We start from the raw sequence: 24,134 nt of genomic DNA on the forward strand, positions 1-24,134 counted from the left end.
CTGCAACGGAGTCAGAGCAGCATGTGTTAAACGTTCAGCCGTAATACCTTTTTAATTAAACATGACAGAAATTCTGAAAAGCATTTCTTTCATGAAACATGATTATAAGATTTAGATATTATTAAATGAACAGTTAAACATGGACATGCAAAAATGAAAATGTGATCTATAAATAACTTAAAAAGATCCCTACAATAAATAAAAACATGTGCAACAGCACAGTGTGAATAGCTCTAGCAAATCTCTCCACATAGTCCTTCTATGCCATGCAATGTAATCTTAACATGTCCATTGGTCACAAAGGCCTCAAAAACCAACCAGAATCCTAACCAAAGCCTCCACACAGTCTGTTACAGAGACAAGCCACTAGCTGAACAGTTAGCGTGTAAAGTGGCCACAATGGACTGAATGAGGCGGCTGTGGTTAATACTACAATTAATTACAAGCACGATGAAACTGTGAGATATTTTGCTTACAAACAAAGTTCTCTAATCTGAAAGCGGATGTATAAACAGGATTGCTAAAGATGGCGTTTAAATTAGAAAATCAACCCTATTTGTTTTTAATGCATGCTACTGATCTTAGTATGAACAATTCATACATGTATACGCTTCTCTTTTTTACTGTTATTGACGTAGTAATGTTTGATCACGTAGAGAAACTGCACAACCAATGAGCTTTCTTCAGTGGACAGGGTGCTAGAGAAATAACACTTATTTTAGATGCCATATATTAATGATTCTCTTATAAGGATTGTGCCTTGCTGAGTTGGTAAAAAGACAATTTTTTTGGCGTATGTATGAAAAACAGAAAAATACTAACTGGAGTCACCAATGATAGCAACTTGAAGAGATGATGGTAGTCTTTTCCCGCCATTCTTCTGTTCAAAATGTGTCCTCATGAAACAACAGCTTTCAGCTCCTCGGTCACGTTTCCTGTGTCTCAAAGTACCAGGTTGTTTAGTGCGGAGGGTTTTGGGTGAAATACTGCGAGCATCATGCAATCGTCTTTCCAGTTTTTCTCAAAACTCAAGCGCAAAATGATGCATCGGTGTGATTTCAGTGCATTCCAATTCATGAATCAGTGATTTTGCATTGTTGAAACACGTTTGCACTTTCAGTGCAATATTTTTTTTAGTTTCATCTGAGAACCCTCTTTCAATTTCCAGTTATATTTCCATTGCTTTCGCCCACATGAGGTATCCACAGTTAAAAAACTACGTGAAATTACTCTTGGTCGCCTTGCCCTCAAGTGCAAACACATTACCACATTGTTGTGGTTAAGTATCAAATGACTCAGATTACAAAGTAAGCGGTTCTTTAATCGCTGGTGGCGCTCATAACGCAGAGCTATGAGTGCATCAGGAACTAAATCATCCGCCAGAAAACAGGGCCGTTTGTCTGAGATCCAAGTTGTTTTTGTCTCCAAATCTCGATTTATTAGATATACAGATTGCATCTTAGTCACAACATCCCATTTCGCCCGTTTAACTGATGCATGCAGGGACTGGTAGCGTTCCCACACTTTGAAAAGATCACTGCTACTGCCACTCGCAACACTGTAGGAATGCAGCTTCAAACCGAAGTGATATAAGTCCCGTGTTGAGTGCCCTAATCCTGGAAAAAAAAAACAAAAGAGAAAGGGAATGAGACAGGTATTATGCATCTTGTTCGAATTTAGACATATTGTTACTCCCCCCCATTAACCAGAACAGCAGCTGTGGAACTAAATTTAGCTTCTCTCTGACAGACAAATGACACGCTTTCTGACACAGTTCGAAACCCACATTGACCAGCTTTACGCGTGAGTTTAGGCACAGAGATCTGGAGATATGCCCACGACATACTTGCCCTCACAATTGAAACCAAAAACAACAGCCAGAATCATTAAAAGCCCACATACAACTAGCTGCTGAGTCAAGAGAAAGCCAGAGACTTAGTACACTGCCAAAAATGTTCCATGAAAACAGGAAGGGACGTGTTTTTCCCGAGCGGGCGTTGCGAGGAGGGCACAGGTTTCTCATTAAAACACAACAGTTCTGGTCTCAAATGTGTCTCCAGACACATGTGATCATTTTAACACAAAAAAGGTGGAAGAGAAGTGAAACTGACACACCTAGGCTGAGGTCCGCTTATCGGACAAGAAGAGGAAATCATTTTCGTCGGTGCCAAACAAAGCTAATTCCTGAATACAAATATGCTCAAATTAAAAGTGAAACTATTCGACGCTTTAACTGTGTAGTAGAACAGGATTTAACAGTCAATTCGGGGAAAAGAACAAAAAGGGATAATCACTTTGTAGAGGCAGATCCATTTTAAAGCGTAAGGTTATCATGAACGGACTGTCCTTCTGAGAAAAGCGACCTCGCGTCTTTACTTTATGGAAATCAAAGGGTCACGCGCCGTGTCCACAGAAACTCACAATCAGGGCAAACGTTGCGATTTAACGGACACACCTGTAAAAACATGCGATCCTACAAACCGATCACCTCAAGCTGAACTCTCGCCTTGATCTGCTTCGTCAAGTTTGACCGACCTCATCAACCTTTGTGGTCCCTTACTCAACTCGACGACTCCTCGCTGTGATTTCTTACTCGGATGTTTTGAAACGCAGCTAGGCTAGCTACTTAACTAGCCGCAGATGCTCTCAGATAATCAGATCAAACTCGGATCTAAAGAGGAGCTCACCGAAAACACTTTAAACAGCATACTCCGAGCAGGCCGGGGATATTACAGGAGAAGACTTGGCACAAGTTTCTGGCGGTTGGTCGGTCAGTGTCGAGTCGGTCCCGCAGACAGGGAGAAGCTCGGACAGTGTCCCCAGCGGCCGCAGAGATCAGATCCGCCCCTCTGAGGCCGCCGCACCTGAATGTTGAGTCACCTCCTCCTCCTCCTCCTCCTCTCATCATGTGCCTGAGTTTTCTCTGTCTCCTCCTCCTCATCATGTGCCTGAGTTTCTCTGTCTCCTCCTCCTCCTGTTGCTGCTGCGATCGCCATCGCTATTCTGTCGCAACACAGCCGCTGATGACATTCCAGCCACACACTGGAACCGGTAAGATCGCAGTATTAAAACTGCTGTATAAGCTGCCGGTCAGAAGTTTTTGAACAGTGAGATTTTTCATTGTTTTTAAAGAAGTCTCTTCTGCTCACCAAGCCCGCATTTTGATCCATTTAGAGACAAGCATTAATCCAAATAGATTTCACAAGCAATTTATTTTCTGTGTGTGAATATGTTACGTTTTTCCCACGTGATCACTATTTCAAAATTTCTAACTGCTTTCTATGTTATTGAATATATTTTTAAAAGTGCAGTTTATTTCTGTCATTGTGAATCAAATCAATCGAAATACGAGTTCTAACAGTATACACTGATCCCATTCAGAAATCATTCTCGTGTACTGCTATCATTTTGCTGTTCAAAATAAATCCGAAACTTTTATTTTCTATTAACATCAATTTCAGATCAATAGAATAGAAATAGAATAGAAATGATATCTGAAGGATCACTGTGAAATGAAGCTTAAAATTCAGTTTGATAACTGAAAATTCAGCTTTGAAATTAACAGGAAAAATCACATTTTTCAAATGTATTCATTTTTGGATCAAAACTAAAAACAGTCTTTGACTGAGAATGTAAAAAAGACCACTGGTAATGTAGGTCCTATGAGACTGAAAATATTTTCAGTCTGAAAATAAATTTATCCTCAAATGTTTTAAAAAAGAAAGTAACTAGGTTTCTTTAAAAAAAGTTTACACAAAGAAATGAATAGTGCTTTAAGATTTTTTTTAAATGATCATGACATACATGAAATGAATTTTCCAGTTATATCAGCAGCTTAATAAAATGTATTTTTACATGGAGCCGGTCGCCTCATGCTGCTGTTTTGACAAATGACCAACTGATACTGCTCACACGCATTTCTGTTACCCGGTGTTTTGACCATTTTCCTTGAGATAATACCGTTTAGATACAGTAATTAACATTGTAAATCTAACACAATTTTTCTATATTTTAATTGTAAAAAAATAATAATGTACATGAGTAATACTATACTTTGTGTATTTTACTAGTGTAACACAAAAACGACCAAGTGCACCTTCAAAGCCCTTTTCAGGGTAAAATGCATGATTCAAATGTAAAGCTAAAAACACACACAAGCGAACAATAACCAAAAAACGAATTCTTATAAAAATACATTTGTTTAGTTGCATTCTATCAAATCGTAATTCAAGAGTCAGCCTCAGACTTCAAATCAAACTCAAACAAATGTTGAAGTGTGCTCAAAATGAGAGAGAAAAGGCTCTGTAACTGAAGTTGGTGAACACATCAATTTGGTGACTGCTGCCCCCTACTGTCATAACCTGAAAGACGAATATTGGGTAAAGGTTACGATCATTCCATTCACAAGTCTTTACTTTCCACACAAATAACCAGTGAAGATGAAGAATATTTGTATATATGCACTGACCCTATGTTCAGTGTTCTTGAGATTGAGAGCCAGTGTGTTGAGTGAGGAAGGAGTGCAGGGAATCTGAGCTTTCACTGTCCCTCCATGTAAACAGTGGGACACGTATGGACCCTCACCTACTGACATGATCTAAACACAACCACAACATAATATATATTTTTATAAAACTGTAAATAATTGTATATAGATATGTATAAAATAGTGCTTTTTCTGTCAACTAGTCCTTCTCACCAGGTCCTGGTGAAAGACAGCTTCCCTTTGACAGCCGGGCAATGGGAAGACAGAGGTGGGGGACATGGAACGGAGGTGCCATAATGAAAGCGATGGGCCTCCACCACAGAGCTGGAGAGGAAATAGATAGCATTTTATAACAATAGGGGCCTTATGCCATTCTATCTTCACATACATAGAGGGGCATTCCAGAGGAGCAGTACAGCGGTACAAGCATGCAGATATTAACTGAGGTATTTAAAAACAAGCATGTCAATGCATATGCAGAAAAATGAAGCGAAATCAGACACGAGATAAACAAGAACAAATAAAGACAATAGCTTCACTGTCCCTGCCAACCAATCACAAGTCCATCTTACCATCCAATCAGAGTCCGTAGCAAGACAGCTAATCCACTCCAGAGCACGAGCGCATTCCTGACCCACCATTCCAGAGCAAGTTTGAAAGCGAGAGAGTGGGATTTCAGTGCTGTATTTTTTTTTTCTTACAGGCATGAATGCATTGTTTTAGCTTATTTGTTTATTCTTCATCACAAGTAGAGGAGTGTGTTTTACCTCGTATTTGAAAACTTCAATACAGTGAACTGGGCGGTTTGTCCGTGAGTCTGGTGGAGGAAGTGTATACTTTTATTAAATAATGTTTCTCTATTCCTGGTTTCATCTTCATCAAAGAAGAGTAAGGGAAATAGAAACTGCGCAGTGTTATACACTGACCCCATATCCTCACGGCACCATCCTCCCCTCCAGAGAGGATCTCCTCTTCCCTTTCTTTAAAGCACAGGCAGTGGATGTAGTCAGTGTGGCCCTTCAGTACAGACTGCAGGACAAACACAAGGGGGAGAAACATTTAGAGGATCCTACTGTGTTGAAATTTATTTATTTAAAAAGCTGAATATGCAGCCCATTAGGGGCCAAGACATTCAAAAATAACAATAAATGCTGTTCTTTTTAAACTTTTTATTCATCAAAGAATCCTGAAAAAGTATAGGAGTTTCCAAAAAAAAAAAAAATATTTGGCAGCACAACTGCTGCCAACATTGATAATTCTAATAATAAATCAGAATACTAGAATGATTTCTGAAGGATCATGTGACACTTTATACTGGAGTAATGGCTGATGGAAATTCAGATATTTTAAAGGATATTAAAACAGAAACCAATATTTGATATTGTAATAACATTTTGCAAGATTACTGTTTTTTTTCTGTATTTTTGATCAAATAAATGCAGTCTTGAGCATAAAAGACTTCTTTAAAAAACACATCACAAGTCTTACTAATCCCAAACTTTTGACCGGTAGTGTACATATTTTATTTTATTTTATTTTTTTCTCCCAATTTATTTTTCAGTGCTGTAAACAGCATTTGCACAAACTAGTGACCATTTTTTTGTGACATTTGCCCTCTCAAAAACAAAAGCAACTGTTAGTGTACCTCAAATATGTTTTTTGGCTAACTTTCTGTTGTTGTTGTTTTTTATTTACAGAGCTAGAAAAATCCTTAGATACTAATAAACAAAAATGTTTAATTCTTTAAAATTCTTTAAAAATGTCTGCTTGCAAAGTCAGTATGGGGTGTGTCTGCAGTAACAATTTCTATAGTTGGAGAACATGTCAAATCATTTGTTTTGTTAGATATTTATTTTATTATATTTCATTTTTTTGGACAACAACCCTTGATATCATTTAAGCAGATGTCCAAGAAAGAAAATCATAGCCTGTGCTTCAAAATAATGCTCCTGGAGTTATATAGGTGTAGTCTAACTAACCTTAAAGATGCCAGTCTCCATGTCCATGATGTGAATGTTATTGTCACCTCCTCCAACTATCAAGCTGTTGTCCTGAGAGAAAATAGAAAAAAAGAGCATTAAATCAATAAACTTTAAGGTACTTAGACATACACAAATACATAATTAAACTTCATGGAAATTAAGCAAAGTAAACTAATGTTGTGTTAAACAATCAAATTTTAATAAAACCATTTAATACACGTAACAACAAAATATGATTACTTAAGGAAGAGCATGTATTAGGAATAACCAACAAAAATAGATGAAGTACAAACCTTTGGGTTAATGATCATTGCATTGATCTCTGGTATTTCAAGACTAGTCCTGTATGGAATGAGGCATTGCACAAACATTTGACATCCCATTCAGGTAGTTCCCACAGTAATGAAACTCATAGAACCGAACTATCACTATCTTGAGTGTCTGCAGTACACGTGAATCAGAATGATAATCAGTTTCTCACTCATAACTGGGTTTCCTTGTCCATGCAGCTTTGGTGCTCTATGGAGACAAAAATATCAAATATGCGCTGAGCAAATTTTTGTTGTTTTTACAGGATCCATATGTACAAAGCACAACAATGAAAAGAAATATACATTTTCCCCAAACCTAAAAAAATACACATACATTTACTGAACAACTGACTCACTTTTTTGATGAGCTCTGCCCAACTCCAGGCACTGATCTCTCCGTTCCCAGCACTCAGCAGATGAGTGTCCGTGGACAGAAGAGAGAACACCGGACCATCATGAGCTGAAACAATTAAAAAGCCCTTGCACTTGTCATTGTTGCAACACTGGAAACTGTAATGTTTGCGAGTTGGACAATCAAGGACTGTAAAGGTAAAATGATCTGTGAGAAATTCAATCTGAGTCTAACCAGTGAAGTTAAGGATGGGCTTCTGGCTCCCCTCTGATGCATCTGGACTCAGTGCTGCTGAAAGACTGTGAGAACGAGAACACTTCAACATCAACACGCACTATATACAGACAGAAGATGCTCACACACGAACATTATGAGACCTGCTGGCCAACAACGCCACCTGAGCTGCTGTTATAGCTGCAGGATTAAACTCTTCTCTTACCTGAACAGCGCGATCTCTCCGTAGTTGTTCCCCGCTGCCAGGAAGCGACCGCAGGGAGAGAAACTCTGCGAGAACACGGACATGTGCAGCAGCTGGAGAGAGACAGCGTGTCACGGACCAGGGGGACAGTTATTCACACACTTCTATGTGCATTAATACAGTTATTGGCATATAAAAATGTGTATGAGCCATTTGTAGAAACCGCTAAAACTTTATGAGTAACGTTACACTGCAGGATGAACGATGTTTTCTATAGTTTTTGGTGATTTGAAAAATTCGGCTTGCTGATAAATTGAATGAGATCCTGATTGTATTACTCACCTCAACTGGACCCATGTTGCTGGAGTTTATTAAACTATTAATTTAATAAATCTTCGGCCAATTCCCATACAAAGCCTTTTCGTGCTGCTCGTTCAAACAGCGTCGCGTAAATATGACGCAATATACAGACTCGCCCGCTACAAGGCTTGACCAGCCACATTACCTTGTTTTTATACAGCCTATGGTTATTACTGGTGTTACGGTTGTAATCCAAACATGAATATTGCAAAATATTATATTAATCTTTCAAAATAATTTATTTTTGATGAAAGGTGTGGTTAATGTCACATTGCAACAATTTTATTATTTTCCATAGTATTTTGTGGGAAACCGCTTACACCCTTAGCACATTTACACACTTAGCACATTTTTGTGAGAGAGATGGTCTTTATATACATATATATATATATATATATATATATATATATAGAGAGAGAGAGAGAGAGAGAGAGAGAGAGAGAGAGAGAGAGCTTTGATTAATTAATTAAATGTAATTCAATGTTAATTTTTTATCCAATCCCTCATTAACCTTCAAACAGGCAAGACTGTAAAATAAGCAAATAAGCCAAAAAAACCCGTCACTTTTTATATTATCTTAATCATTTTATATAATTGATATTGTTTATCTTGATATAATAACATCAAACACATGAGAAGGGGTCAGAACCAACCGTTCCTCTTACCAATGAGAAAATGCCTTTATGTAAAATTTACACTTCAGTTCAGACAAGAAGATTCTACTGCCATTTTATTATTCATAATTCTTTTTTCCACAAATAAACAAAAAGGAACAGACTCTGTCCACATATGCAGGAACAGAATACAGTCCATTCTGATCCCCAAATTACAGATGTTCATCTACATTCAGAACAATGTAGCAGACAGAAAACCACAGGACACGTGTGATTTTGTTTGTGTGTGTGTGTGTGTGTGTGTGTGTGTGTACAAATAGCATCCAGCATCTGTTGGCACAGAACAACAGTTGTCGAGATATTCAGTCTCTCAGCTGGCCTCTCCTTAAACATTAATTACACCATAATAAAAGTAAAAATAAATCCTCCCTTTTGGGACGAGTTACAAAGAACCAGGTTTTGAGAGACCTTCCTCTACTAATGGTGAAAATATCACCATTAAAACTAATCACATTTCCAGTCTCATCCGTGTGATACTGAGATGATTCAGTTCAGTGAGGGTCAGATAAGAGAGTCCAGAAAACAAAAAAGGCTTCACTTATTTCCTCCGTCGACTGTCTGGAGATCTGCTTCTCGACTTCCTGCTTGCAGTGCTGGTGGAAACCAGAGATGAAGATCAATATCAGCAAGAGTAGTGGGTTGAAAATTACAGTAATAATATGTAGATCTGTTCAGAACTGACCGTCGTGAGGGTGGAGAATGTGCAGGTCTTCGCTGCCTCGCTGGCGGAGAGTAACTGAGGGACCGAGAGTCTCTCAGTGAGTCTGCTGGCACTCTCTTGGGCCGTGGAGGACTGCAGAGTTCAAAGGAAATCATTCAGACAGTGTTTTAGTGTACAGCAGTGAAATGGGATGCAATTCATGTGAACAATTTATCTACTGCGACTTATTTCAGTTTGATAAGGGATACTGCATGGGCAAAGACCATATTCATAACCTATTTTTATCATCTAGCATTAAATTATTGTTAACTTTTGACAGAAAGTTTAAAAAAAAAGCTACATTTCCTATATTTTTTTTTTTACTTGTTCATTATTCACAGAAGTTTTTTTTATGATCAACTGCCACTTAAAATGTGTTTTTTTTTGTTTGTTTGTTTTTTTAGAGATCTAAGCTATAAAAAAAAAAAAAAAAAAAAAAAAAAAATTACTTTTTTTTACTACTAAATAATAAAAAACAGGAAATATTACCATTGTAAATTAACTGTAAAATAAAAATATTATAAGAAAACCAATATTAATTTTTATATTTTACAGCACACATTTTTAAAACATAAAATAACTGGGATTTTTTTTTTGTGGAAAAGTGCAGAGAGCACTTAAATCTTCTCGTTTGTTGACAACAAGCAGTTCATAAGCGGTCCTCATTAAGAGTTTGGGAAGATGGTTCATGTGTTCCCAAAAAAACATTACAAGTGACCCAGATTCAGAGTAGATGCAGAAAGGAATGTGTGTGTAAACAAGACACTCTGAGATGGTGAAATCACTGGATTACGAGCTGCTTTTGTGTAAAAGAACACTTTGAAACACACAATGCATATTTATTTTTTAAATTAAGTCACAGCCAATGTAATTTGGCATATGGCATTTTCAGTTATTTCAATAATTCAGTAACCTAAAACTGAAAATGTAAGATTGTTGGTTCATGCATGCAAACCTGGAGGGTCAATTTTGAATTTGAATTAAATGCAGTGGAAAATTCTACATTTCTTTAGCAGAGGAGCGAAAAAAAAAAAAAAAAAAAAAAAAAAAAAAAAAGGAAAATATTCTAACTTTTTGTCTTATCTTCTTGTTCACTTTCTGACGAGGATGATGATGACGAAGAAGCTCGGCTTTTGGCCTTCTTGCTTGCTTCTTTAGTTGTACTTGCTTTAACACTCCTGGAAAAATAAACATTGAAACGAAGGGTACCATTTATCATTTATATACACATTTAACTGAATAAATGCAGAATTATTTGGCACTTACCCTTTGGCTTTCTCTGTCTCAGAGTCTGAGCTGTCGGATGAGGAGGATGATGAGGATGAAGATGATGATGAGGAAGAGGACGACGATGAGGAAGATGAAGAAGAGCTTGAGCTGCTTCTCTTCTGCTGTTGGCCAGAGGTCTCCTCCTCTGGTTTCCCATTCACGGCAGTCTTTCCTCTCACTGGCGGTCCGTGGTGCCGCTCAAGGACAGATGATGGGGACTGGCCTCTTGATCGGTCACCAGGTGGATCCCTGCTGCATGACTGGTTGGTCATTGGTGATCTAGAACGGACAGGTGGTTCACGAGAGCGAGAGCGATGATGCGATTGGTTGGAATGGAGACGGGTGTCTTTAGGAGGAGAAGACGACGGATGTTTCGAGTTCTTTTCTGGTTGCTTTACATCACTTTCCCTTGATCTGTCTTTCTCTGCATCTGTAGACTTCACACCCTTCATCTGTCTTTGAGGAGAGGGCGAGGCTGAAGAGGACGAACTGGAGGAAGAGGATGATGATGAAGAGCGGCGTGGAGGAGTGGGATCTTTGGGTGGCGCCCTCGTTCTTTGTTCTCGCTCTCGTTCTCTTTCTTTCTCCTGTTCACGCTGTCTCTCTCGCTCTCGATTCCTCCTCCTCTCCTGCTCTCTCTCCCTTTCTCTTTCTCTTGACAGTGAACGACTTCTGCGCCGGCGTACAGGAGAGGGTGAACGCCGAAACCTGGGTGCCGGGAGAGAAAATCTTTGTAATGATAACAGCAATTACAGAATTTTATTCTAAACTTAATTTCACACGCTATTTACAGAATGAACCGTAAGCTTTTTTTTTTTTTTAACATACATTTTCAATGGAGGAACAGAAAGCTCTCAGACTAAATCTAAAATATCTTAAACTGTTTTCCAAAGATGAACGGAGGTCTTACGGGTTTGGAACAACATGAGGGTGAGTCATTAATGACATAATTTTCATTTTTGGCTGAACTAACCCTTTAATGGTTTCAAAAATAAATAAATAAATAAAAAGCAGAACATTAAATAATAAATGTTTTTTTTAAAACCAGCATATTAGAATGATTTCTATAGGTCATGTGAGAAATGGGTTTTTAATCAAATAAATGCAGTCTCAGTACGAATTAATAGAGATGTGTGTGGGTGTGTGTGGTGTGGGTGTGTGTCAGATTATATATATATTATATAAATAATACTATATTATATATACAGGCCATATATATATATATAATATATATCACTGGAAAGACACTTGAAACCCATGTGGTTTGTATAATAATAATACAGTATTTGAAGTGGATCAAAATAACTCAAACTTTGATGAAGGTCTTTGACGTGTATATTGTTCCAACATTGAGGGTGTAAAATGTCATAATGCATAAATAGACATTCTATTATTCAATTCTCAGCCCAATGGCTTCTGTCCCCTCACTGAGGCAGAAGTAAAACCTTCTTCTCAGGCCACCTTACAATATGCCCTCTAGACCCAATCCCCTCACACCTCCTCCAAGCAATCTCTCCACCATTTTACCAGCACTCAACAAATTATCAATTACGTCAACAGGCACAATGGTTCTCACTGCATTCAAGCAGGCTAATGACCGCAACTGCTCAAGAAACCTGAATACAGACTGTTCACTTCCTTCCATCTTAACTGTCATTGTTTCTCTCACCAGAACAACAAACTGGATGCTTATCAGGGCCAACTGAGACTGTGCTTGGTGAAACCATGCAGATTGGGCAAAAGCTGATTCCAAATCATCAGTCCAATTTACAGATCCTCCTGTCTGCCTCATCACTGGGCATCACAGGGATTCCACTTCGGTGGTTTGAATCCTATCTTACTGGTAAGTCTTTCAGGGCGGCTTGGGGAGAGGAGGTATCCAAAGCACATCAACTTGTCACTGGGGTTCCTCAGGGACCAGTTCTTGGACCCCTCCTCTTCTCCATATACACAACATCACTGGGTCCCATCATACAGGCACATGGCTTCTCCTACCATTGCTATGCTGATGATACACAGCTCTATCTTTCATTTCAACCAGATGATCCAACAGTAGCTGCACGGATCTCAGGCTGCCTGGCGGACATCTCGGCATGGATGAAAGAACATCAACCGTGGCTCAACCTGGCAAAGACTGAGCTTCTTGTCTTCCCTGCCACTCCAACTCTACGGTATGATTTCTCCATCCAGCTAGGTTTTTCTACAATTACCCCATCAACTTCAGTCAGAAATTGTGTAACCTTTGATGACCAGCTGACCTTCAAAGACCACACTGCAAAGACTGCTCGATCTTGCAGGTTTGCATTGCACAACATCAGAAAGATCAGGCCCTTTCTAAAGGAGCATGTGGCACAATTTCTTGTCCAGGCCCTTGTCATTTCTAGGCTGGACTAATGCAATGCTCTTCTGGCTGGACTTCCATCAAGCACAATCAAACATCTACAAATGATTCAGAATGCAGTGGCACGACTGATCTTGAACGAGCCCAAAAAAGCCCATGTTACACCTCTCTTTATCTCCTTGCACTGGCTACCGGTTGCGGCTCGCATCAAGTTCAAGACATTGACTCTACATCCCCTCTAGAAGTCTGAGATCCGCAAGTGAGCGACGCCTCATGGTACCATCACAGAGAGGCTCAAAATCACTTTCCAGAACATTCTCGTTCACCATTCCTGGCTGGTGGAATGATCTTCCCCGGATCTTCCCCTATCCGGAATGTGGAATCCCTGACAATTTTCAAACGACAGCTGAAAACTCATCTCTTCCGAAGCTACTTGGTTTCATCATCATCAAAAAATAAAAATAAAAAATTGTCTCTCTCTTTATTTATTCCTTCTCTTTCTAGCTCGTACTTATTTGTAATAGCTTTGTAATTATGTCTAAAACTTGGTATTACAAGCACTTCCTGTGTCTGTTTGCCTCTTTAAGAAGAATCGCTTTATGTATCCCCCAATTGTAAGTCGCTTTGGATAAAAGCGTCTGCAAAATGACAATGTAAATTAAATCAACATTTGGTGTGAGCATACTCTGCGTTTAAAGCAGCTTTTGCCCTAGATGCACTTGCACATAGTTTGTCAGATAGCTTTGCAGGTAGATTTCTTGAAGATATTGCCACAGTTCTTGTGGATCGAGTCGGTCTCAGTTTGTTCTGTTACTTCATGTAATCTCAGACAGACTGATGATCAGATCAGATCTCTGTGTGGAGCACTGGCTGTTGTCAGACTCCTTGTGCGTAAATAAAGTAAAAAAATAAATAAAATAACCACAGATTGTCTACTGTAACTACTTTTAAGGTTGAGTTTGGCTTTCCAAAAACTGTGGTTCTCTGACTAACCTGTAAAGAGGACTTGGTCTTCGGGGGCTCCTAGATCTGCTGCTCCTTGTTCTCCTCTCTCTGGAACGTTCTTGGTCTCTGTCCATTGGCCTTGCCCTAAATCTGTCTCTCTCTCGCTCTCTGAGGCGCTCCCGGCTGCGGTCCCTTCGGAAAGGGGATGAGTTTCGTGAAGGCGATGGTCTCCTCGCTCCTCGTCTGGGGCTGGGAGAGCGTGAGCGTTGTGGGTCCTGGTACTGTCGTGGTGGAGTACGTTTCGGTGAAGGTCGAGAAGCCGTCTGTTTGACCTGTGGCACGTCATTCCTTCCTTTCCTCCTCGGAGACAAAGGTGACGCATCTTTCTTTCGGTCACTTGGTCGGTCTCTTCCTCTGCCAGGAGAGGGAGGTGAAGACTCTCGGTCCAGCTCTGATGGGGTGTATCGCTCGCCTCCTTGATCTCTGCTCTGAGATTTGGTTTCTTCTGGAGGCGTGTACTTGTCCCCACTTGGGGCTCCTCTGTCCCGGCCTCTCTGCGGGGGTGAGGGAGGTGGGCTTGAACTCCCAGTGGGAGTGTACCTCTCTTTTCCACGTTCCCGGTCTTTGGCTCCTGTGGAAGGAGACGAGGAGTGGCCAGGTCTTCGCTCTCTCTTATCAGCATCATCCCTTTTTCTCTGGGACTCAGGAGGTGAGCTCTGTCTTTGTGTGGGAGGGTACATCTTTCTGCCTTCATCACTCTCTGCATTTCTTCCTCGGTTCTCCTTCTCTCGGCGTGCAATAGCCTGAGCTATGACAGCATTAGAAACTGACCTACCAGCAGCACTGCTGTCTTTTGAACTTTTCTTTTTCTTCTTTTCATCTTCCGAGGATGAAGATGATGAAGAAGAGGAGGAGGATGAAGATGACGATGAGGAGCTGTCACTGTCACTCTCGCTGCTACTGCTGCTGCTGCTACTACTACTACTACTGCTCGCAGCTTTTAGTTTGTCTTTCATCCCGGGCTTTTCCTTTTGCATCTGTTTGTCCTTCTTCTGGTCTTGAGGACTCCCGTCTTTCTTGGCCACCTCTTGGTCCATCTCACTTCCTCTGGCACCTCGTCTGTCCTCAGGCTGACCGCTAGAGGAGGACTTCCTGTCTGATCGAGACACTTCTTCTCTTCTGGTGCGGTTTCTCTCCTTTTCTCTGTCACTCTCTCTGGCTTTTCTCAAAGCTTCTTCTTTCATCTCCTCCTCCCGTCTTCTGTCCTTCTCTCGCTGTTCTTCTCGTTCTTTCTCTAGTTCATGATTTCCTTCTTTTTGCCTTCCGTTGGCATAAGGTGAACGCTTAGCAGGAGACATGGAGTCACTAGATCGGTTTCTGTCTCTCTCCTTCCCTTTATCACTCTCCCGTCCTCGGTCATCTGTTCTAGTAGATGGGATTGTATCTCTATCGCTATTCCTCGGTCTGTCTCTCGCTCTGTCCCCATGCCTCTCCTTCTCCCTGTCCCTGGGGGAAACAGCTCTCTCTTTCTCTCCACTGTGTCCTCTTCTTGTTCTATCTTTACGTGGAGAGGGGGACGGGGACGAGGACGAGTCATGTCTTCTTTGACCTTTGTTCTTTCTCTCATTGTCCCTTCTCTCATTGTCCCCTCGGTTCTTGTCTCTCTGCTGCTTAGGAGACGGAGAGCGAGACAGAGAGTTGTGTCTTTTCCGCTGAGAGGGTTTCTCTTTCTCTTCGCTCTGTTGTCGCTGCTGCTTGCGTGGAGGAGATGGTGATGAGGACTCCTGTCGTCTTCTCTGAGGTTTTTCTTGCACTTGTTCTCTCTCGCGTTGTCGGCCTTTGTCTCTTCTACTGTGCTCAGGTGTTCTTGAGCGTCTAGGTGACCTCTAAAAATGGGGAAGACAACAAATGAGGGAGGTGCAAAACTACTTTTAAAATCAACTAGTCAGAGGGTTGCTTGAACAACTGCTCAACTAATCTAGTTCAAGGAAGGCCTGTATAACTCGGCCAAGCCATCAAGTGTTTACAAGACAATTTCTTGCATTCAATGTAGAGGTCTTGAGGTGCATTTTTAGAATATGGACTATTTTTATCTTGACATACTATATTAAAACTCAATGCTTTTTGTGGCAATGCACTCAAAAAAAACAACAACGCAACACAGGAGATGCAACAAAGGCCAATGACCATCTGAATGTGTTCAGCTGTAATTTAATGTGGTTATTGTTTAGAATAGAATACATACTAATAATAGGGTTGGACCAGAATATTCGATTATTCAAATATTCGTTCGGTGGGTTGGCATTCGATTTTCATTTTTGAGATTCGAATAATCTTTTTTTTTGTTTTTGAGCACCTGGCATCCCCCACGAAACAGTCTTCATTCGCGCTTGAATATAGCGTTTTTCTTTTCTTCTCTCCGAACGGTTCTAAGGACTGTCAGGTATGGTTACAGTTGTATTTCCACATGAGCCTGGTATGGCGCGGCACGGTTACAAACTGTTCTCGGCCCGGAATTCTAGGCACGGTTAGACAGCAGTGCTTAATGTTAGAGGGCGTGTGCATGACTCCGCCACTCTGTTGCCTGGCTACCAGTTTCTCCAAACAGCCAAGTAAACAGCTACGCTACGTTCAATATAAAAAAAATGTCTTGAGACAGTTTGGTCTATGGTGAAAACATTTGCGCTTATTGATATTATACCCGTCGTCGCCTTCGGTTTATTTTATTTTTCACGTAGAGAGTTGTCTTTTTTCTGTTAATTGAACAAAGTAAATATCAAATTTAAAAAAAAGGAGTCACAAAAACAGAATTATCTGATCATCGTCCATGTCGCTGTTTATATTACACTTGTGTTACCAAGGGAAGGACTGACGCATTTGTATTGCATTTCAATGAGGTCTATTATAAGCGCCACAGTGGAAAATGAAACCGTATCTGTGCTAACTGGCCCGGATCGGCACGGAATGGAACAGTTAAGCAAAGAGCACCGTGCGGCCCGATAGTAGAAAAGCTGCTTATGAATCGCCCATGAGTGAACGTCATGATTCAGTTCATCTGGAAGAGAAGACAAAAATGCAGAGGACCTCAGCTGTGTGGGAGCACTTTAAATTGAGTGAGGACAAGACAAAGGCAGTGTGCCAGATATGCAATTTGAAACTGACCTACCACAACAGCACATGAAGTTTGAAAAATCACCTAATAAAAAAAAGTAGTACGCCTAAAAAAAAAAATTGGTGTAAAAAAAAAAAAAAAAAAAAAAAAAAAAAAAAAAAAAAAAAAAAAAAAGAGCTGCATTTATCCGCCATGTTAATCAGTAATTTTACACATGATAAAAAGCCGCACTTAACGTGCCTTTGCTTGGAAAATACTTGCAAATATGGCAGTCATAAAAAAAAAAAGTAAAAAAAAAAACAAAACATACAAAGACCAGCCTAATAATAATTTGTCTATATTAAAATATTGCTCTTAACAGACCTGTGTGTTTCTCGGAGCATATAAGCCCTGCCCGTGTGAGGCGCGCCGCTTCTGGCTCACGCTGTTCTGTAGTTTATTAAAAGTTTATTCATTCTGAACGTGTCTAGTGTCCATATTGCACCAAAATGCGGCACTGCACTCCCTTGGGTCCGCAGCAACACACCCGCCACGCGTGAAGTTGATTGGATGAACGGTTCTTGACACAATAAAAATGCAAACAGACTGACACACAGAGATTCCTGTCTTTATTATAGAGAAGAATACGTTCAGCCCCTCCCTCCGAAGCTTCGAATATTCAGTGTTGATTACTATCGAAGCTTTGAAGCTCAAAATTGGTATTCAGATCAGCCCTAACAAATAATATGTTTACTTTAAAAATATAATGCATATTTAAAAAGGAAAGACCATATACAAGAATGGGAGGAAACAAACAATGAATAAATCAGATTAAATAATTACAGCATATGCCTCTATGACTTCCAAAACAACACATTACCTCTCGGACTTCCACCCGTTTTGGACTTTCCTCACTACGTCCATGGCGCCTTCTGTCAGGTGATCTCCCTTTCCTCCCCTCATCTGGACGAGAATCTGATTTATTCTGTGGTTTCCCTCTTTGAGGGGATGGGCTGAAAACAGACGTCATGCATATATATTTACATTAACTTTCACTAATTAGGAACTACACCATTTCAAATGCTGAGCAAGCATACATATTTGATGTATTTTAGAACAATTAAAACAAAAAACATTTAATAGGAGAACTTTAGTTTATAGAGTGGAAAAATGTTCTTGCAATTGCTATAAGAATATAAAGAGTAAAATCTGAAGGCACACTGTTTTATGGATCACATGGTGTGCACATGTAATGATACCTGTGAGCTGGGCTGGAGGATGCACTCTGCCGTTTTCGGCTCTTACTGGGAGGTGGAGTCTCATTGTCACTCCTTTTTCTTTTGGTTGTTTCTCTGTCATCTGATGAACTGTGGGAAGACAAATGATAACATTTAAATTATAATACATACTGTTATCAAAGGTAACAGAGTGATGAGGAGGAGAAAACCTACCTCTCTGTGTCACTCTTCACTGATTCCTCTCTGAAAGCAACAATGTTTTAGTTATTTAAGCAGTTTAAGAAATGATGCAGAATCATTAAAGTTCTTGATCATTTCTAATGCTAAAACATTTTTCACACACATAAAACTAATTTTCAAATGTATCAAATGTATCCAGGTCTAAAATGTTGGTGATTTTGCAATGGATAAAATCATTCAAACTATGGGTCAAACATGACAAAGCTCAAAATTATTAAATTAAGGATTTTTCTCAATATGGCAGCTATAGGGTAAAGTGTATGGACAACATGCCTAAAAGCATCTCAGTTAATAGTGATATTATTACCATATGCAAATAATCTGGTTATTAAACCTTTTCCTGGATAGGTTATGAAAATGCAAATGATGTCCACACTGTCCAGCAGTGTGAGATTTTGAGAATCATTTTACATATGTAAAATTCATTCCCAATAAGGTTTTTTTTTTTTTTTTTTTTTAAATGGTTCACATATTCCAGAGTGACTCAATAAATAAACTGAATAAAATCTATTTAGGTGTATTGATTTGACCCTAATTTACTACATCTTATCCCAATATGAATTAACAGAATATTGTAATTTAAGGGCTTTAAATGAAACCTTTTCTTTTTCTTCTTTTTGTCCTTTTTCTTCTCTCGTCGAGGAGAAGGTGAAGGGCTCTCAGAGCTATTACAAGAGTGAAAATTGACTCATTAGTATATTATTCTTATAAAACTCACGCTTAAAGTGTTCCAAATTACTTCTCCATTCTCCAGTTTACCTTTCTCTGCTTTTGTTTTTCTTTTTCTTCTTCCGGCTCTTTTTTCGCTCAGGAGATGAATCAGAGTTATCAGACTCAATAATTCTGAAATAAAATGATGAAAGATAGAACAGAAAGTAAGTCCTCAGATAAGATACAACACGTCAAAGTCTGTACTTCTGAAAGTTACAGTACGCTTTTGCAGAACATCAAGCTCTTTTATCTCAAAAGATAAAGGAAAAAGTGATTCCTCATGAAAAGACCCCTTCAATCTCCCCTCCATCTACTCACTGGTACTTCTGCTGCTGCTGCTTCTCTCTTTCCAGCCTCTCCTGCTCCCTCTTCTCCTTCTCTCGCTCCTTCCGGTCAGGATGAAAGGATGAGCCATCAACGTAGTCAGAGCTGATACCGAACGCTTCTCTCAGACGGTCATTTTTTTGCTGGTTAGCAGCTGCCAGTGCATGAGTCTCAGTCACACTGTGAGAAAGAGCAAAACATGGATGGGAATAAAACTACTAACAGTGCACAGAAAAGGCCATTAAAGCGCCTTTATTTCTGTCTGGATGATCTGAAGTGTACTCACACTGGCCTCTCTGTTGGAGGAGGGGCAGGTTCTTGTTTTTCTTGGAGCATCAAGCGGAAGGTGCTGACTTTCTCTTCGATCTCCTCTGCAGAGTACCTGTCACACAGGAGGACTTAATATCTGCTCCTGAAGAATGCTTTCCATAACACAAACCCAAGCAAGCCGTAGAGCACAGGAAAAATCACAGTGCATACACTACAGTTCAAAATTTTGGGGTCAGTAGGAGTTTTTCAAGGTTTTGAGAGAATTCTCTTATGCTGCCAAGGCTGCATTTATTGATCAAACATACAGTAAAATAAATGTCATTTATTTTAAAACATATTTCACTGATGGCAAGGCTGAATGTTCATCAGCCATTACTACAGTATTTAGTTAGAGAAATCATTTTAATATGTTGATTTGATGCTCAAGAAACATTTGTAATTATCATCAATGTTTAAAACAGCTGCTTAATGTTTTTGTGGAAACCGTGATGCATTCTTTACTGGACTCTTTGGTGAACAGAAAGTTCAAACAGCTTTTATTTAAAGTAGATATTTTGTATAACATTACAAACATTTTTAATGTCACTTTTAATCAGTTTTAAGTGTCACAGTTGAATAAAAAAAAAGTATTACATTATTTTTTTTAAATCTTACAGTATCCAAACAAAACCCTTACAGTGTGCACCTAGCTTAAATCATTTTAAATACAAACCAGAAACACAGGGAATTTTTCATATTTTCTCTCATCTTACCCCTGCTCCTCCATCATGTCCTGCAGCTCGGCACATTTCACCTCCAGCTGTCTCTTCCTCTGGTGCTCAAGGATGTCAGCGTTAGGCTGTCTGTTCAGCTGGCTCTCCAGTCTCTCTCTGTCTTTCTCATCCCGCTCTCCTCCGCGCTCGTCCCTGTTCCTCTTCACGCGTACGCTGGACAGGTTCCGCTGAACGTAGCCATTCGTGCCACTGCCTCGCGGCGTGGTCAACCCAATACCGTTATACATCTCTGCTCTGAGAGGCCCAGACACAGCATGATAACTCAAGAGTAAGCACTGAACTGAACAACTTTGCATATCACAAACACCTTAAGTGGCCAAGGGTGGGATAAAAGCATTTGATACATATATAACGTGAATAAATGAGTGCTGCTGGGAGACATGGCACCTTCTGCATTTGTGGTTAACGGTGAGTTTTAACCACGAAAATAAAAAGCATTATGATTTTGTTCCTTTTTGATTTTTTTTTTTTTTTAAATGTACACTAAAACATGTAAACAGTTAATAGAGAAGGAAGGAAGCTAATTGGAATTAAAACTACAGAACTATTAGTTTCTGTTTGCCAACTCATCACAATGTAACAAAAACAGATTTAACAGAAATGACAACTTATTGTGCTGACTTCCTTTTTTTTAATCTTGCAAAAATGCCAATCTTGAGTGGATTTATCTTTATTTAGAGACCCTAGCAGAACAGCAAGTTTGCATAAAACAAATAATACCCAACATACACTAAACGGGTAAAAACTATAAAGAACTTGCTAAGGTCACACAAAACTGTGCCAGGTAACTAACACAATTTTTAACAGAACAAATGTATCAAATTGAAATGTTCTTTCTATGTGCCTAGTGACTGGAAAACGCTTACAATGGCCCGAGATTTTGAACAAAAATTTGAGACCTTTTTTGAAAGGCGTAGCAAAAAAATGCAATTACGGGCCTATTTTCCCCCCCCTATTTGTATTGTACTTAATGTCTCAAAAACATCAGTGAATTTATACAGCCCTAAAATGCCCAGAATGGCAAATTCACAATGTTATTCCAGATCACACCATGACGCAAATTTTGCCAAAACGAATGGCTTTCTCTAAAGACGTGTACATTAAGTACATCTTTTAATGTGCTGAATCACTAACAAAAATCTGTCCAGAAATACAAAAAATTTAGCACTTTTCTCTGACATGACTGGAAAGAAGAAAAAATTATCACACGAATATGGATCTAAAGCAGTCTTGGGCTGTTAATAATTAACGTTACAGAGACTGTGTTATACTCAAACTGATCAAACATATGTTAAAAAATGTAGCATTAAAGGCGAAGTAAACGATCCTAACATCCCATACTATGTCCTGCTGTCTCGGTAGCCCGTTTACTGTACTTTAATAACGTTACAGACACTGTATCGCGCCCCACAAGTCTTAAACAGTCTTAAACCAGCAAAAGGCCGAGGCCTTCTGTGCTGTGCTAATGCTTCCTCCACACAACAATCCGCGGATTCTCTTTCATTTTAAGTGTTTATGTAACAACGTTACTCACTAAATACCCTCAGTGTCTACTGTGTAACAGCATTTGAGTTGTTTACAGCGCGCTAACTTTGTCCTGTGTGCTAGCACGATCCCTGAACAGTACAGCATGCTAACTGCTCGTTGAGCTTCAGTAACGTGAGTGCTACGTATCTTACCTCCGGGATCCCGCTCAGGGAGAGAACAACAGTAGAACCGTTACAGGCCAAAGACCGAGTAACTGTGGCACAGCAGGCGAAAACCCAGCGATTTTATATCAAATAATCCTTGTAAAATAAAAACGATGTGCGCAACGTTGCCTAGAATGAACAGGTAACGCTCATTTGGACGTCATCGTGACGAGCCTCGCGATAATGTTCGGGGATTTGACTGTGGACTACATTTCCCACAATCCATTCACTCGCTTCATCCAAACGCAAGCGTGTTTGTGCTTCAAAGTGAGTTGTTTTTTAAAGTCTCTTATACTGCATAAGAGACTTTTAAACTGGAACTTTTGATCAATGTATTGCATCCCTGTGATGAATAAAAGTATGATAAAAATAAGAAAAGGGAGTGCATTTATTTTTATGATCTCCAAAAATTGTTATTAGTGGGCTACTTTGTGGGGAAAAAAAACATCAGTGTGCATCTGGCTGAATTTCATTTGTATGTAAACAACAAACAGAGGAATAACCCTAAAGTGTTTTATTTTACTACATTATTTCATACAATCTAATACAAAAGAATAAATACATTTAATCTTTATTTGAAATGATATTTTGTTTCAGAAGAAAATCCAATACTGATTAAAATATTGTTTTTTAGCTTTTAGTCCCCTGTGTGTTAAGCTTGAGACTATCTACTAGTGTACTTATAAACTTATTTATAGTGTGTAGTACAGTGTATGCTATATAGTTTGTAGAAAGGAGGATGTCACAAAAAGATGCCCGAATACACAGTATTCAAGAAACAGACAAACAGTCTCTATATTACACATCTGCTGAGATTCTGAAGTGTGCAACCAGTGGACACTTTCCAATCCAGACGATGGCGGGAATCTGCAATTAAGTAAAAAATCAAGTACATTTTCACTAACTTCACAGGCCAATATCACAACATTAAAAAACACACACAGTAAATATACAACACAAATTCATATGAATATTATCAGTAAAACATATAAGAACCAAAACCCCAGCCATGATAACTGAATATATAACAGATGACAAAGCACATATCATAGCTGCTACTGCACTCTGGACACAAGTACAATAATCTCAACCTCAAAGTTGAAAAGTGATCAACATTTTATATATATATATTCTGTAAAATTTTTGTTATATATATATATATATATATATATATATATAGTTTATATCAAAAGTTCACAATATATATATATATTCTGTAAAATTTTTGTTAAAAAAACAGCAACTATGATTACCAGAAATTCACCATATAAAGGTGATACAATACAAAGCCACAGGATGAAACAGAGTTTATCGTAAGTGGTCAGTATACTCGTGTATACAGACAAAACACCATCATTAACACAAATTACACTAAAATAATGCAATAAATATTAACTATTCAACATAAAATGTATCACAAAACATAATGTACATTTACAGAAATTAGCAGTAAAATTATTTCTGTAAAATATATAATATATCTGGGAACTTGTCCTTTTACTGTAACTTTCACTACAAATGATATTGTAATTCATAGTTTTTACTTGCAAAAACCATAAATCAATTACAGTTTTCAATGTATGGTAAGACAACTTAGTTTACTGATTATCAGGTTTTTAAATGGTTTTTTTTTATGTTTAAAATATATTGCTGGAAACTTAAAGATCACACCCCTTCAGCTTCTCTTTACCTCTCCACTTTCCTTTCAGCAGATCCTCAGAGCTGACGGTGTGCCGGAGAGAGCAGCGAGGTCTGGCCATCAGTTCTAAAGTGGCATGATCTAAAGTTTGACAAAAAAGGACAAGTGGAATCATCAGAGCTAGTGACAGAAAGCTTATAGTGCTCTTTATCTGGTTGAACCTATAAAGCATTACAGTACAAATAAGTGTAGAAAAAAAAAACTGTCACCTAGTTTGCCAGTCTCTTTAATAGCAGCAAAAACGCTGCATTTTACGGAC

The 24,134-nt window shown here is 39.0% G+C and overlaps 2 protein-coding genes across 2 annotated transcripts; both read right to left on the minus strand.

The window, feature by feature from the left end:
- Positions 1-3,776: 3,776 nt before the first annotated feature.
- thoc6 (THO complex 6) lies at positions 3,777-8,028 on the minus strand. Its single transcript, XM_042720960.1, has 13 exons — positions 7,892-8,028; positions 7,571-7,662; positions 7,366-7,430; positions 7,136-7,239; positions 6,950-6,987; positions 6,762-6,810; positions 6,466-6,537; positions 5,413-5,515; positions 5,254-5,303; positions 5,059-5,115; positions 4,700-4,810; positions 4,469-4,597; positions 3,777-4,361 (listed from the first exon to the last, which is right to left on the minus strand). Exons 1-13 carry the CDS (start codon positions 7,904-7,906, stop codon positions 4,281-4,283), a joined length of 966 nt encoding a protein of 321 aa, XP_042576894.1. The 5' UTR covers positions 7,907-8,028; the 3' UTR covers positions 3,777-4,280.
- A 594-nt stretch (positions 8,029-8,622) lies between these two features.
- Positions 8,623-22,362, minus strand: LOC109058474 (serine/arginine repetitive matrix protein 2-like). The gene is made up of 14 exons (XM_042720961.1): positions 22,165-22,362; positions 20,465-20,719; positions 19,729-19,824; positions 19,437-19,622; positions 19,167-19,250; positions 19,007-19,072; positions 18,381-18,410; positions 18,189-18,296; positions 17,810-17,942; positions 13,887-15,724; positions 10,550-11,260; positions 10,354-10,461; positions 9,266-9,376; positions 8,623-9,176 (listed from the first exon to the last, which is right to left on the minus strand). Exons 2-14 carry the CDS (start codon positions 20,710-20,712, stop codon positions 9,122-9,124), a joined length of 3,774 nt encoding a protein of 1,257 aa, XP_042576895.1. The 5' UTR covers positions 20,713-20,719; positions 22,165-22,362; the 3' UTR covers positions 8,623-9,121.
- Between the last annotated feature and the right edge of the window lie 1,772 nt (positions 22,363-24,134).

The sequence above is a fragment of the Cyprinus carpio genome, chromosome B3 (assembly GCF_018340385.1).
Source record: "Cyprinus carpio isolate SPL01 chromosome B3, ASM1834038v1, whole genome shotgun sequence".
NCBI classification, from domain to species: Eukaryota; Metazoa; Chordata; class Actinopteri; order Cypriniformes; family Cyprinidae; genus Cyprinus; species Cyprinus carpio.